This window comes from Pelobates fuscus, chromosome 2 (genome assembly GCF_036172605.1).
Source record: "Pelobates fuscus isolate aPelFus1 chromosome 2, aPelFus1.pri, whole genome shotgun sequence".
Lineage (NCBI taxonomy): Eukaryota > Metazoa > Chordata > Amphibia > Anura > Pelobatidae > Pelobates > Pelobates fuscus.
This window is the reverse complement of record NC_086318.1, coordinates 350,398,976-350,413,522: the sequence shown is the minus strand read 5'-3', so window position 1 is coordinate 350,413,522 and position 14,547 is coordinate 350,398,976. Positions and strand designations below refer to the sequence as shown.

At 42.6% G+C, this 14,547-nt stretch overlaps 1 protein-coding gene across 1 annotated transcript in view; it reads left to right on the top strand.

Annotated features, from left to right (window-relative positions):
* The first annotated feature begins 1,692 nt into the window (after positions 1-1,692).
* The window catches only part of LOC134587323 (ADP-dependent glucokinase-like), a 32,077-nt gene continuing 19,222 nt past the window's right edge, over positions 1,693-14,547 (top strand). Inside the window, exon 1 of the mRNA XM_063443618.1 lies at positions 1,693-2,440. Coding sequence (XP_063299688.1) covers positions 2,257-2,440 — 184 coding nt within the window. The 5' untranslated portion in view covers positions 1,693-2,256. The remainder of the gene's footprint in view (positions 2,441-14,547) is intronic.

Sequence of the window (14,547 nt, the reverse complement as noted above, 5' to 3'; positions counted from 1 at the left end):
GTTCACTGGCAACTGATCCCCACTGTAGTGGAGGCAGGGAGCGGTGGTCAGAGGACCCCAGGTAAGAAGTCAAACCATTCTAGAATAGTTTGACTACATCCAAATGAGGGGTGCCAGAGCATGCTTGAAGTTGTTTTGGTGCTTGGAGTGTTTACATGCCATGCTTGACTGTGCCTGTATAGCTAGACATCCATTATAAGTAAAACATGGAAATTACTTAAAGGACCACTATAGGCACCCAGACCACTTCAGCTTAATGAAGTGGTCTGGGTGCTTGGTCCAGCTAGGATTAACCCTTTTTCTATAAACATATCAGTTTCAGAGAAACTGCTATGTTTATAAATGGGTTAATCCAGCCTCTGGTGGCTGTCTCATTGACAGCCGCTAGAGGGCTTCCACGCTTCTCACTGTGAAAATCACAGTGAGAAGACACCAGCGTCCATAGGAAAGCATTGAGAATGCTTTCCTATGGACTGGCTGAATGCGCGCGTGGCTCTTGCCGCGCACGCGCATTCAGCCGAAGGGGAGGGGAGGAGTAGGAGAGCTCCCCGCCCGGCGCTGGAGAAAGAGGTAAGTTTAACCCCTTCCTCTCCATCCAGCCCAGTGGAAGGGGGCCCCTGAGGGTGGGGGCACCCTCAGGGCACTATATTGCCAGGAAAACAAGTATGTTTTCATGGCACTATAGTGGTCCTTTAAAGTTTTAGCAAAACAAAACCTGTGCAAACATTTGAAGTGCCAATTTAAAGGCACACTAATAATTTAATCTGAGCCAGATCCCTATATTTCATGGTTTAGAATAGATTCTATGAGTATAAACCTGTGTAGACCACTGATCTTCCTTTTCACCTGCTATTTAAAGGGACTCTCCAGTGCCAGGAAAACAAACCGTTTTCCTGGCACTGCAGGTCCCCTCTCCCTCCCATCCCAAGTTGCTGAAGGGGTTAAAACCCCTTCAGTGACTTACCTGTATCCAGCGCTGATGTCCCTCTACGCTGGGTCAGGGTTCACCCACGCTCCTCCCCCGCCGACGTCATCTGGCGAGGGAGACCTATTGCGCATTAGACCTCCCCATAGGAAAGCATTAAATAATGCTTTCCTACGGGGATTTCAGCGACGCTGGAGGTCCTCACACAGCGTGAGGACGTACAGCGACGTTATAGCACACTTTTTGGGTTCTATGAAGACAGCCACTAGAGGAGGACTTAACCCTTAAAGGTAAATATTTGAAAACTGCAATAATTACACTTGCAGGGTTAAGGGTAGTGGGAGTTGGCACCCAGACCACTCCAATGGGCAGAAGTGGTCTGGGTGCCTGGAGTGCCCCTTTAATGTATTTAGTAAAAATGTAAATTCCGTGGTTGTCTGTTTCCAAGAGATTCTGAAGCAACTGTTCTACTCCCACATGTCTTTTCTAAACCGACCCCGTAGAATGCAATTAAAGGGACAGTTATGAGTCCCGGTGTGAAGGAATGTTACTTATGCCCTGCCATAAAGCGATAAGTACAAGCGTGACACTTATATCGTTTTACCGCAGGTAACAATCCAAGCTGTATTGTGCCCAGTAATAATGCCACATAACATGTGAGTCTGTGCACTAGCTCTCGGGGTGGGAGGGGAGGCTGCTGGAGCTCTGTGAAAATGATGCTCATTTTTTTTTTTCAATAGGAGAAAGAGCTTCTTCCGTGTGTGTGTATAACCCCTCCCCTATGAGAGGAAGAGGCCGGAGTAGGGGAGTTCTGCAGCTGGGTACATGGATCTCATACAGTGCTAGGAAAGGTGGCTGCCTTCTCTCTGACCAGGAATCATCCTGCTGCTTTCTATGGCTTTCAGATGAGTAATAACTGGGATTGATGTAACTGCAGAAAGGGGAGCCGACACTGAGCACACACACACACCCCTCCTGGAACATTCTGTTTGTGGATGTCCTGGATATGGAACGTTTACATTGAAGCTGCATTACTACCTGACATTCCATTATTTGTCCTGTGAGTTGACCCAGGCTGCCCTAAGACTCTGATATCTTAGGCATAGTGGGTAAATCAGTGGAAAAGACAGAAACCTTGATATACACTTAGTGGGATGGTTAATTTTTAAGGGTTTTCCATTGATCATATTTTAGGGTTACATTTTAAACTGGACCAGGAAGCGAGCCAAAGCAATTTCTAGCTACCAAATTAAAGTAGCTTTGAAGGTGAAGGTGCAGTGGGTAAGGTTATATTGGTGATAAGAAGAAACTGTTATTGCTTGGCGTTACTCATGGCTGCTCCAAAACTCTACTTGGTACCACTGCTGTCCTTGCTTGCCCTGTTGATTGCCTACTGGTATCGGCCAGTGGATGACAACAACCTTCAGAATCGATTGGACACAGTGCTATCATCACTACTTCAGGCTGAGCAAAAAGTTGGACTAGCCTCGGACAGACCTCCCCGCATTGCAATTGGTAAATCACATTTATTTTAGATTTTAGTAACACCTGATTTTGTATATTTTTATAATTGTATTAATGTATTTTATACTTCTGTTATATAGCTTATTCAGGGCACTTTATAAAAAGATTATAGTAAATGTAGACTTACTGTTTCCAAAGAGATTTAAGAATCCTATCTGCTGTTTTATAATCAATGATTTGTAACACATTTACTACACAACTTGCTTAGACAGGTGAATTTATAATTTAAAGGAGGTAATAGGGGGTTGGGACAAAAGCTAGCAGAAGCTAATAAAAGGAGGTTGTGGAAAATGATCACAGAAATGGAGTATTGTGCTATATAAAGTGAAAGATAAATGGAGAATTTTGTACAAACAAGTGTTTTTTGGGCAATTGTATTTCTACACGTGGAATTATTCACTAAACCAGTCCCCGTACTACAGGTTAAAAACTGGGCAAATTGCTTGTGAATATTTAAATAATTTAGAGGGCGGTACGATGATCTATTATTACATTTAACCCCTTCGTGGAACCTGTTAGTATACTGTATACTGTTCCAAATTGTAAATGCCACCTGTCATGAAAGGGTTACTCTAACCTCCATGTCTACTTCTGCTTTTAGAAGTGGTTATGGTGCAAGCAGTCTGTATGTGCATGGTTTCATCTCGAAATGCTACCTATAATGCGAAATTTGTGCCGGGATGTAGTTACACCTCTGACTCGTGACCTGATTAACGTGAGTTCGGTGCAAAAAAAGAAAAGTCTGTTGTCCACGTGCAGAGCGCTGGCGACAGACATAAGCTTTTTCTCTTGCAACCAGCACTGCGATAGCGCCTCCAAGGCGAAGCCTATGCTGTAGGACTGTGTTTGTGCGGCTCTTTAGCACATAGTCCTAATATCTGCCCCACCCTCCCTTGTGTCAGCCCTTTTAGGTCTCCCCTTCTCCACACAGTATATTTGATAGATTTTCCCTTATCTGCCCTTCACCACCCACTGTGAACCTGTGCAAACATGTATTCCTCTACGTACAGGTGACCAGCCCCTGCTGTGAGGATTTAAAAGGTGTGTTTACTGATGGTACATCCCGCGGCATTCTGTTCTCTGTGCCAAAGCTCAACCTTCTTTGGATCTCAGCCAATCTAATGCTTTCTTATAGAAAAGATTCTGGAGACTTGTGCGCATGCATTTCCAAACAGTGCAATTGGTCTCTCTGAGATCGTCTGATAGAAACAGCCAAGTTTTACACGGCTATTTTGGTGGAAGTACCTATAGTGGCTGTGAGTGTGACTACTGCTAGAGGCATTTAAAACTTGCGCTTTAAACATTACAATTCTGAGATTGCAGGGTTAAAATTGCAGGGGCATGGCACCCAGACCACTTCATAGAGATAAAGTGGGCTTGGTGCCTAGAATGTCTCTTAGACATATCTAAACAAGGCCACCAAACGGATTAAAGGGGGGCTTTGAAGGGACAAAATTGGTTGGGCCATCCCCGGCTAAAACCATGACAACAAGTACCCTGGAGAGTTCCTCTAGCACCCCAGTCTGAGACACTAGCCCACCATGGCTGGCACTGCCACCATTGTTGCTTGTTTATGGCCCACCAGCCACAAAGCTACCCCCATTGTCTCCTAGCTACTATGGCCAATGGACCCTCTGCCAAAAGACTGAGACAGGAGGCGAATATTTGCTCTACCTTTACTGAAACCTCCAGCAGCAAAGAAACATTGAACAGAACTTTAAAGGGACACTCCTTACATCAGCCGGTGGGCGAGACTGATCCCGCGCACGTGCATTGGAGCTCTCCATAGGAAAGCATTCAAATTGCTTTCCTATGGGAATTGAGCAACGCTGGAGGTCCTCACACAGCGTGAGGACGTCCAGCGACACTCTAGAAAACCTGTGCTGTGGAGCAGGAAGTGCCCTCTAGTGGCTGTCTAGTAGGCAGCCACTAGGGGAGGACTTAACCCTGCAAGGTAATTATAGCAGTTTATAAAAAAAACCTGCAATAATTACACTTGCAGGGTTAAGGATAGTGGGAGTTGGCACCCAGACCACTCCAATGGGCAGAAGTGGTCTGGGTGCCTACAGTGTCCCTTTAAAAGAAACAACCAATTAGCACAAAGACAGGCATATAATATACTCAGCAGGACCCTCCCACTTTCTCCTTCTTTGATGATGTCGCACAGGAGAGCAAGATATTCCTAAAGGGTGGAGTAAAGATTTAACACATCCAAGGCAAACACCAACATGAATCGAAGAGATCCGGATTAAACTGGAAAAAAAAAAGAGAGAACTTTGTGAAAGTAAATTGTAATCACGCAGATCAACAACAACTATGTAAACTTAACTATAAAAACATCATTCAAGCAATGCAACACAGCATGCATAAAGAGACAAACATGAGAAACCAAACACAATCAAAAGAGACATAGTATGATATGCAATGCAAACCACCCCCAGCACTAAAGAAAAACAAGGGAAAGGAACAAACAATACAGGAGTGTGGGGTGGAGATAGCGAGCTACACAAAGATGTGGTCTATCTAGAAAATATAAGTACGAAATGAACGGTAAGTTAGACTTCATCCTACGTGTCTGAGAGAAAGAGACACGTCATGAGCTCAATTATCCAAAACATGACAAAAGGACAGAAGGCAAATGAGAAGGACCAACTTCGCCGAGAGTTGGTGTAGAGACAAATCCTCGTTATCTGGTCAGTTCTCAAAAAAATGGAAGAAACACGGAGACATCCCAGAATGAAGATTATCGCAAAAAGCAAGGTCGCAAACGCCTGATACCACGAAGTGACAGACTGTGAGATCCCTGCCCACACAAGAGCCCTGAAAGAGGACATATGCTACCGAAATGGCAGACCGAAAAAAGTTTATAGTCCAATATGACTTCCCCTGGGAGAACAAGGAGGATAGGAAATTCAGGACGGCCACCACAGGGGCAGTAAAGGAATTCAAGCATCTCTCTCCAGACGCTAGCCAACCCAGGCTCACAATGCATGAAGATAGGATATCCTGGTACCCCGAGCCCATGAGTCCCATAGCAACTCTCAAGCCAACCAAACAAGTAGCAATATACTCCACATAATTTGTGCTAATTGTTTCCTTAAAGAAGGTATAGCAAATATAAAGCCTCCTGCCTTGCTGTAAAAAATCAAAATTAATTTAAGATTTTAGGCTAAATAGCTGAATTCAGAACTTGCTTTGCTTGGATAATCTTTCCGTATTGTCCTTTGGGGCCTAAAATTAGAAAATCATATGACAATCTCTGTAAAGAACCCTGTGCAAGGCTCTACAGCTTGGTGAGGAATAAGTTGTTTACATGGTACATTCTGATTGGGCCACAATAAATGTCACTTTAAAAAAGATCCAGGTTTTTATATTCTTTTTATCTCCCCAGGGAAAGCTAATGTATGTTCAACCTGTTTGCCATGACTTTATCAGTTGGAAACTATGTGAAACTAAACCTTGTCAGACTGTAATATACCCAATTTACTGACACTAATGCAAAAAAATTAGGTAGATTGATCATTTTTTGTTTGTTTGTTTTTTGAGTTGGAGCAATCACCCTCATAATGTTGTTGGGATTAAATGGAAATATAGTGCCAGGAAAACAAAGTTGTTTTCCTGGCAATATGGCTCTCTATAGTGCTCCCTTCCCTCGTGGCCCCACCCTGTTGTGCAGAAGGGGTTAGAAATCCTGTCACTTACCCGATTTCAGCGCCGAGGGACAGGTTCAGGCTCTGCCTCCACTCCCCAGCGAATATCAGCAGGCGGGGGGACCTAATATACTTGCCGCGCTCACATTAGGACTTCCCCATGGGAAAGAATTGTATAATACTTTCCTATGGGGTTTCAGGTGACCCTGGATGTCCTCATGCATAGCGTGAGGACGTCAGTCAGGCGACCAAAAGTCACCTAACCACCTGGAAGTCCCACTTATAAAAAAAAAAAACGTCAATAATTACCACTGCAGGGTTAAGGGACCTGAGACCCTGCACTGCCTTTAACCCCTTAAGGACCAAACTTCTGGAATAAAAGGGAATCATGACGTGTCACACACGTCATGTGTCCTTAAGGGGTTAAAGCAGCATCTGTGAGGTGTTTGCATTTTGTTTTCATAGTTGCAAAAGGCAACACGTCTACTTCATGGTGGTGCTTGGACTAGTGCAGAAATGTTTTTTTGTTTTTTTTGTTTATACTTGCCTCAGCCTTATACTTTACCCCAGTAAAAGTTTCAGTAAGGTTTACTGGGGTGAGTTAAAATGGAGTATCTTTGGGGGCGGGGCCTGGCATCTAAGATGGTTGGACATGTCTCTCTGTAGCTCTTTAACCCCTTAAGGACCAAACTTCTGGAATAAAAGGGAATCATGACGTGTCACACACGTCATGTGTCCTTAAGGGGTTAAGGGATCCTATAGTGCCAGTTTTCCTGGTACTATAGGCTCCTAAGCCCTCCTCAAGCGGGCTGAAGGGGTTAAAACCCCTTCAGCCACTTATCTGAATACAGCGGTGATGACCCCTCAGCCGGCAGGGGAGACCTAATGCGCATGCACGGTAATAGCTGCACACGCATTAGACCTCCCCATAGGAAAGCATGTTTTCATTGCAGGATTAACCTATATCCAGTGGTTGTCAATATGACAGGCACTAGAGGAGCTTCTGCAAAACAGTGGAGTAAAGCTTCACTATTTCTATCAAATGATCTTATAGAGAACATCTGATTGAGACAGGGTGGGATTTTGCCGCACATGCTCACTATCCTCATGCTATAAAAGGCATCGGATTGGCTGAAATCTCAATGATCTCTCCCAAAGAGGTGGAGATACATGCTGGAGACCAGCCCAGCTTCGGCAGCAGGGCCCATGTGGGATACTATGATTACTGTTTTATTCTTAACTCCTTTAAAGGGGAATCGTTGCTTCCTAGGATTTTTCAAAGCATGTTTATTTATCCCCTTTTATCAAAAATGTTTTCTGAGATCTGGAAAATACAACTCTGTCATAGAACCGGACACGTCTATCTTGATTCCCTGGCAATCATTGCTATTAATGCTTCCCTTTTCACCAACAAACTTAATTTGCAAGTGGAGAACCAGGAACAATGTCTGTCATCCTTTGTATTGTTTTTACGGTCTGTGCTCAGACTGAACTGGATTATGATGTCACTTGCTAAATAATTTATATATACATTTATTAAAAAACATTGCATGGAAATAAAACTTGACAGCGGTTGTTGATGATTTTCAGTGTTTTTTATTCCATTTTCAGAGATGTTACATAGTTACATAGCTGAAAAGAGACTTGTGTCCATCAAGTTCAGCCTTCCTCACATTTGTTTTTTGTTGTTGATCCAAAAGAAGGCAAAAAAACCCAGTTTGAAGCACTTCCAATTTTGCAACAAGCTAGGAAAAAATTCCTTCTTGACCCCAGAATGGCAGTCAGATTTATCCTTGAATCAAGCAGCTATTACTCTACATTGAAAGATTATACCCTTGAATATTCTGTTTTTGCAAGTATGCATCCAGTAGCTGTTTGAACATGTGATGTGATTCCCTACAAATTATATTTTAGGTTTTGAAAACGGTTTGTTGGTAAAATACAATATACTGTATCATTGTGACCTGCTTAAAACTGTAACCTTGCTTTCTGCTGATTCATAGTTACAGCATGACTAAGGGACACACATTTCAAAGGGAAAACAAGGCAAGAGCTGGGTAGAGTTCAGCTTAGTATTATTGCTCAATGCTCAGTGCTGTCTTGCAAGTCACAGATTCAGTGCATTAGTGATTGATGTGCAAGCCTCTATATTGTAAGATCTTCAAGCGGGGTTCTCTTCAACCCATTGTTCCTGTCAAAATAAATCTGTAGTGGTTTTGTCTCACTTGTGTTTATATTCCCACTTTATAAAATTGTAAAGCGCTGCAGCATAGGGTGTCGCTATATTAATGCCAATTATAACAATATTGTTAGTGTAAAAACTTCCTACAAATGTTAAAAAGGAAAACTGGATTTTAAAATTAATTTCTGAATATCGCACTTTGAGTTTGACATTGACAATGGTTGATGAGGAAACTTATCTTCTCACACGGTTACATGTTGATTCTCGTAGCATTACTTTGCATAAGATCTATGGAGGATGGTGAAGAATCTTCCATGAGACTCTTATTTTGTAATCTTGTATGTGGGAGTACAATGGTGAGAGAATTCCTTTCAGCCTCTTTTACCAATAGTTGAATAAGGAAGGTCACCGATCAGCCTCAGGCTTGTCTAATGCATATATGACAGTAGAGCGGTTACATGGCGGTAGCAGTACTCTTGGTAGGCCAGACTGCAGGACTGGATTTACATGTCCGTTGCCTGTAGGCACAAAATTCTAAGGTGCCCCCTACTCCACCCTACCATACAAGATATCAATAAAGTAAGGTCAATGAATGTATTACACCAATTTTTTTTCTATTTTTTTAATCTTACGCATATATTGATACTTGCAAATTCATATGTATGTATTTATATATATATATATATATATATATATATATATATAGTGTGTGTATTTCTGCTTGTACTGTGTTTGAATCTGTGAATATTGTGAGTGTGTGCAGCTATGTAAATGGGGTCAGGATTAAAGATAATGTTAGAAGTGGTTAGGGTAAATCAGGTTTAGGTTTGAGAGGAGTTCACATCAGAATTACATTATATAGGGTGTTTAGTATTTATTTATAAAATATTCTACCAGGAAAGATACATTGAGATTTCTCTAATTTTCAAGTATGTGCTGGGACCACAAAACATTGCATCAATACAATTATCAAACCAGTATTGAAGGGTTTTTGCGGGGGCGGAGCCTGCAGCTGCACTGGCCGGTCGCATGTTTTGAGAGCTGCCCTGAGAAACTCCTTATGCTCAATTTATTTGCAGCCTTACGGTCTGAAATTCAGCAGCTGACGCATCCCAATGGTGGGAGGAACTCAGTGGTTGTTTTCTCAGTGACTTCAATCGAGATTGGTGGCTCCTTTCGGGGGCAGACTTGCACCCTACAAGAGGTCTACTCCCAGTCGGTGGAAAGGAGGCGGCCAATCCCTCTACCTACTGCACACCACAACTCGTGAGGTTTCCTTTACACTCAGCCCCCCACCCCGCCAGTAAGGGATATTCCGGTGCTTCTTACCTGTGTTGCGGTGGCGATTTTATCAGCAGTTTACCACTCTTCTGTCTCTCACACAATGGCAGAGGCCATGTGCAAATCTGTTCCTCGAGACCTGAAACCCTCTATCCTTGACAAATTAGATAGACTGTTGACTTTTGGTCTAAACTCACCTGTCGTCTGAGTACTTCTGTGGAGGTTCTATTGGCACCTACCTTGCCTCCAATCACTTGGCAAAGCACACCTCCTATGCAGAGTGTGGTCACCCGCAAGAAGGACATCTGCCCTGAGAGGGAGCAGAGAACATGAAGATATTGTCTGCGTAGGCGTGCTGGGAACTGATTTTGTACCAATCTCTACCATATACATGCCGGGTGCGGTACTTGCAAAATACACCATTACAGTCACCTTTGAGCTGAGTCTCACACTCCTCAAAATTTGGCATCTTTGCTATGCTTGAGCTAGCAATCCATGGGCAGGTCCGTGTCATGCTCAACTGTGCTGTATATCCAGAGGGCATAGGTTAAAAGAAGATAAATAACTGAACTGGTTTGCCTGGTGTTGTGTGTCTCCACTTCTCATCACAAGAGACAATGTCCACCGTTGACACTTACCTGTTTTCAGCTTACAATACTATTGCTGTTGGCATGTGTTTAATAATTTTGGTTTGCTTTCCCACCAATGTTGCTTGTAACTAAGCTGTTTGATATTCTCTACACTTATTTACTGTACAGTTAACTCTGTAGTGATTCCACCCCGTGCATATAGCCTGCTGACTTAGTACTCTGTTTAACATGACCTGCCCTGTGGCTTTTCTCATGCTTTTTATTTTATTTTAAAAACAGAAAAGTGCTGATTTCTATGTACACATAACCTAATATGACCTGTCAATTCATTGCAGACTTTCCATTGTATATTACGTTATCTTTGTTATTCACATGCAATTCCCTCCTAATTGGTCTCCCCAGAAGCCATACTGCCCCCCTACAATCTGTGATGAATGCTGCTGCCAGGCTGATCTTTGTCTCCTGTTGCTCCTCTCACACCTCACCCCTCTTTCAGTCCTTACACTGGCTTCCTGTACCCTACAGGTGTCAATTTAAAATACTAACCCTTACCTATAAAGCCCTAACCAACTCTAGCCCCTCTTACATTTCTTCACTGATTCATAGGTATGCCCCCTCTAGGTCTCTCCGCTCTACTGGTGACCTTCTCCTGTCTGCTGCTCGCACCCTTACTGCAAACCTTTGGAACAGCCTGCCTACCCCTGTCAGACTCTCCCCTAGTCTTCATCCTTTAAAAAGTCCCTCAAAACCCATCTTTTCAGGATTGCTTATGGCCTCCAAGAGTAACTTCTATCTGTCAAACCTTCCTCTCGCTCTCTCCTACAGGGCCACACTCCACTCTCACCTACAGCTCTGCTAATTTCCCAGCATGTCTATTTGCTGTCTCCCTCAATTCCCTTCCTATTGTGTTTTTATACCCCACCTCCTCTAGACTGTAAGCTCGTTTGAGCAGGGTCCTCAACTACCTATTGTTCCTGTTACATTTTGTTATTGTCTCATTTGGTAAATTCCCCTCTCATTGTAAAGCGTTGCAGAATAAGCTGGCACTATATAAATAATAACCAATAATTATAACAACATGCACATTAAAAGTAAAGAATGTTGGGGCGGGCCTGAGCCTCATGGCATCTGGATGTGCAACGTGAGGGCTCTGAGCCCGTTCTCTGTTAAGCAGATTCCTGCGTAACCAGTCTGCACTAGCGCCCTAATTTGGGACTCACCCATTTCTGAAGCTGGTAGTGGTGCCCCGGATCTATAGGTGGGTCTACACTGGGTGAATTTGACCGTTGATCCTATGTGTTTAATCTACGTAATTAAAAATGAGACTGACACGGAGGGATTTATTTCACTGTGCATGTAACTGTAATTTTGTTCCATAATTAACTGCATTAACTCTGTTTCTATTTTCTGTATATCTCTTGCAGTCTCAATATAATACAAATTGACAAAGGGGAAAATAAAAAGTAAAGGATGTATTAATAAAAGGGGGGGTGGATTTCTCAAACCACCATGACCTATTCTGCTTTTAGAAGTGATTATGGTGCTGGTATTGTGGATGTGCAGGTTTTTTTGTCATTTTTTATTTTTTTCTTGAAAAACTGCACGTTTTTTTTTTTTTTTTCTTTTTTTTTTTCTCTTCAAATGAGTGCCAGGAGTTAAACACCCCACGGACATGTGACTTAGGCAGCCCAAGACAGAACCGCTTCAAAGAGGCACAATATAATTGTCATACAGGACTCCTGCATAATAAAAAATCAGTCCTGGTGGAGGGAGAATGACTGTCAAAAAAAAAGAAAAATCTTCCACTTGCTTCTCAATTTATTTTCTGTGTTTGAAATTTTCTCTTGCCACCTGTGTATGTTTTTTTTGTGTTTTTTTTTTTTACCTAAAAGGTCAGCTTCAAGTACTCCCAACTCTGCATGAATTTTTTGTGCACAGTTTTTGATAAATCCGTGGCTGAGTCATCATGACATTTCCTCCTGCGGTCTCCTTTAGATCTCCTGAAATTATGCCCTGGCCAATGTTGCTGGAGGTCTGATTTAGACATGTCTCCTCTAGGACTGTGCTTCTCTACTTGTTCATCTAAAACAGAATGGGTGTCACAGGGATGTGGGATTTGTAGCACCAGATGCCCAGGATATATAGCTCTGGGCGCTGGGAAAGCATTTTTTTTGTGTGGACTGTGATTTATTTATTTATTTATTTTGGCCTTTAGCCCTGTCGTTGGCAAGCAGCATAAGGAGACCGGTCCAGGCTTGGGGTCTGGGTAGGAGGGGGACGGAGCACCACACTAGCCAGCAAAAACCCAACACACTGCATACAGTACCAAAAAGAAAAAAAAGCTATGTTTTATGTTTATTTATAAAATATTTTACAAGGAAAGATACATTGAGATTTCTCTTGTTTTCAAGTATGTCCTGGATCCACAAAACATTGCATTGTTACAATAGGGTACATAAAATACAAAAACAATATTAATACACAATATATACAAAATTTAACATAGAACAGGTAGGACATATATAATCAACCATGACAGGTGCATTCTGTTTTGAGATCTGTAGAGAGGGATCTCTTAAAGGATTTTAGGCCTGGGGTAGATTGAAAGTGTGCGGGAGGTCGTTCCATACTTGCGGTGCTCTGTAGGAAAAGGAGGATAAAGACACTTTTTTTTTGTATTGAGGTAGACTAAATAAAGTGCTGGTACTGGATCGGAGGTCATAGGAGGTGGGAACAGCCGGGGAGAGCATTCTGCTCTGTGGGAGCTTCCCAGAAAAGCTCTTAAACACAAGGCTGGAAAGATGAAGGGTGCGTCTGGATTCCAGCGACAGCCAGTTTGGTTTAGCATTTCACAATGGTGGGTCATGTAATTACATTGTAGCACAAATCGGTAGAACGAGTTATACAATGTATTAAGTTTATTAAGGTGGGTTTGCTTTGCAGGTGCATATACTACATCTCCATAATCGATGATTGGCATCAGCATTTGCTAAACAATATTTTCCTTTACTGTAAGGATTAGGCAGTATTTGTTTCTGTACAGGGCATCTAGTTTTGGATAAAGCTTTGATGCAAGTTTTTTCTACGTGGAGGCCAAAAGATAGATTGTGGTCTAACAACATACACAAGTATTTGAAATAGTGGACTGCTGTCAGTGTGCTATTTGAATTTGTTTTGATGGATAGGTGGGAATTGTGTAATTTAGGTACTGTTCCAAAGATCATTGTGACCGTTTTTGTCAGTGTTTAGGAAGAGTTTGTTTTTTGCGATCCACTTTTCTACCTCTGTAAACTGGTCTTGGAGCACAGCCTCAAGCTGCGGTAAATTGGATTTTCTCGCATAGATTACTGTGTCGTCTGCGTACATGTGTACATTTGAGGATTTGCAAACATTGGGCAGATCATTTATAAATAATGTGAATAGTAGGGGGCCGAGAATGGAACGTTAGGGAACACCACACGTGACTAGGAGAGGGAGGGAGTCGCTGTCAGAAATGGACACATACTGCGAGCGATCCGATACATATGATTGAAACCAGTTTAGCGGACGATCACCAATACCTGAGTTTTTGAATTTGTGCAGTAGATGGTCAGGGTCTACTGTGTCAAAGGCCTTTGCAAAATCAAGGAAAATAAATTCAGTTAGGTCTCTTTTTTTCCTTGCCAGTTTGGATGTCATTGCAAACTTTTAAGAGGGCAGTTGTAGTGAAGTGATTCTGGCGAAAACCCGATTGATCAGGGGTCAGATAGTTAGATTGTTGGTAATAATCACATAGTTGCATATGAACGCATTTTTCGAAGATTTTTGACAATACTGGGAGCAATGATATTGGGAGATAGTTGGAAACCAAAGCAGTGTCACCACTTTTATGGATAGGCACTACTCTCACAGTCTTCCAAAGTTTGGGTATGTACCCAGACACCAAGGATTCGTTAATTAGGGTTGTGACAGGTTTAACAATCGTTGGCGCACTGAGCTTCAACAGCATTGCTGGGATTTGATCAGGTCCAGATTAGTTTTTCATTTTTAAGTTTTTCATTTTTTTATTATTAAGGTGTTTCTTAATGACACTAATAGGTACAGGTCTGAAAATGTACTTGTCTATATTGGGTCTTTGCAAATTTAGTGGGTCCTGATCAGGGGCGGACTGAGAACCCTCAGGGCCCCCGGGCAAAATAAATCAAGGGCCCCCTTACAGGCCCCACCCATACTCCGCAGCAAGCGCCACCCATGTCCCGCCTCCATGCACCGCCTCCAGCCACACCCTACACAATCTTTAGACACAAGGAACAAAAGTGCAATAATCCCTCCAGTAGAGACTACAATTGAGGGCTAATGGGCCATGGAGGGGGGTCTTTCTAGCAGAGGCTATCTCAGTGTCCTTTAGAGAGTGTG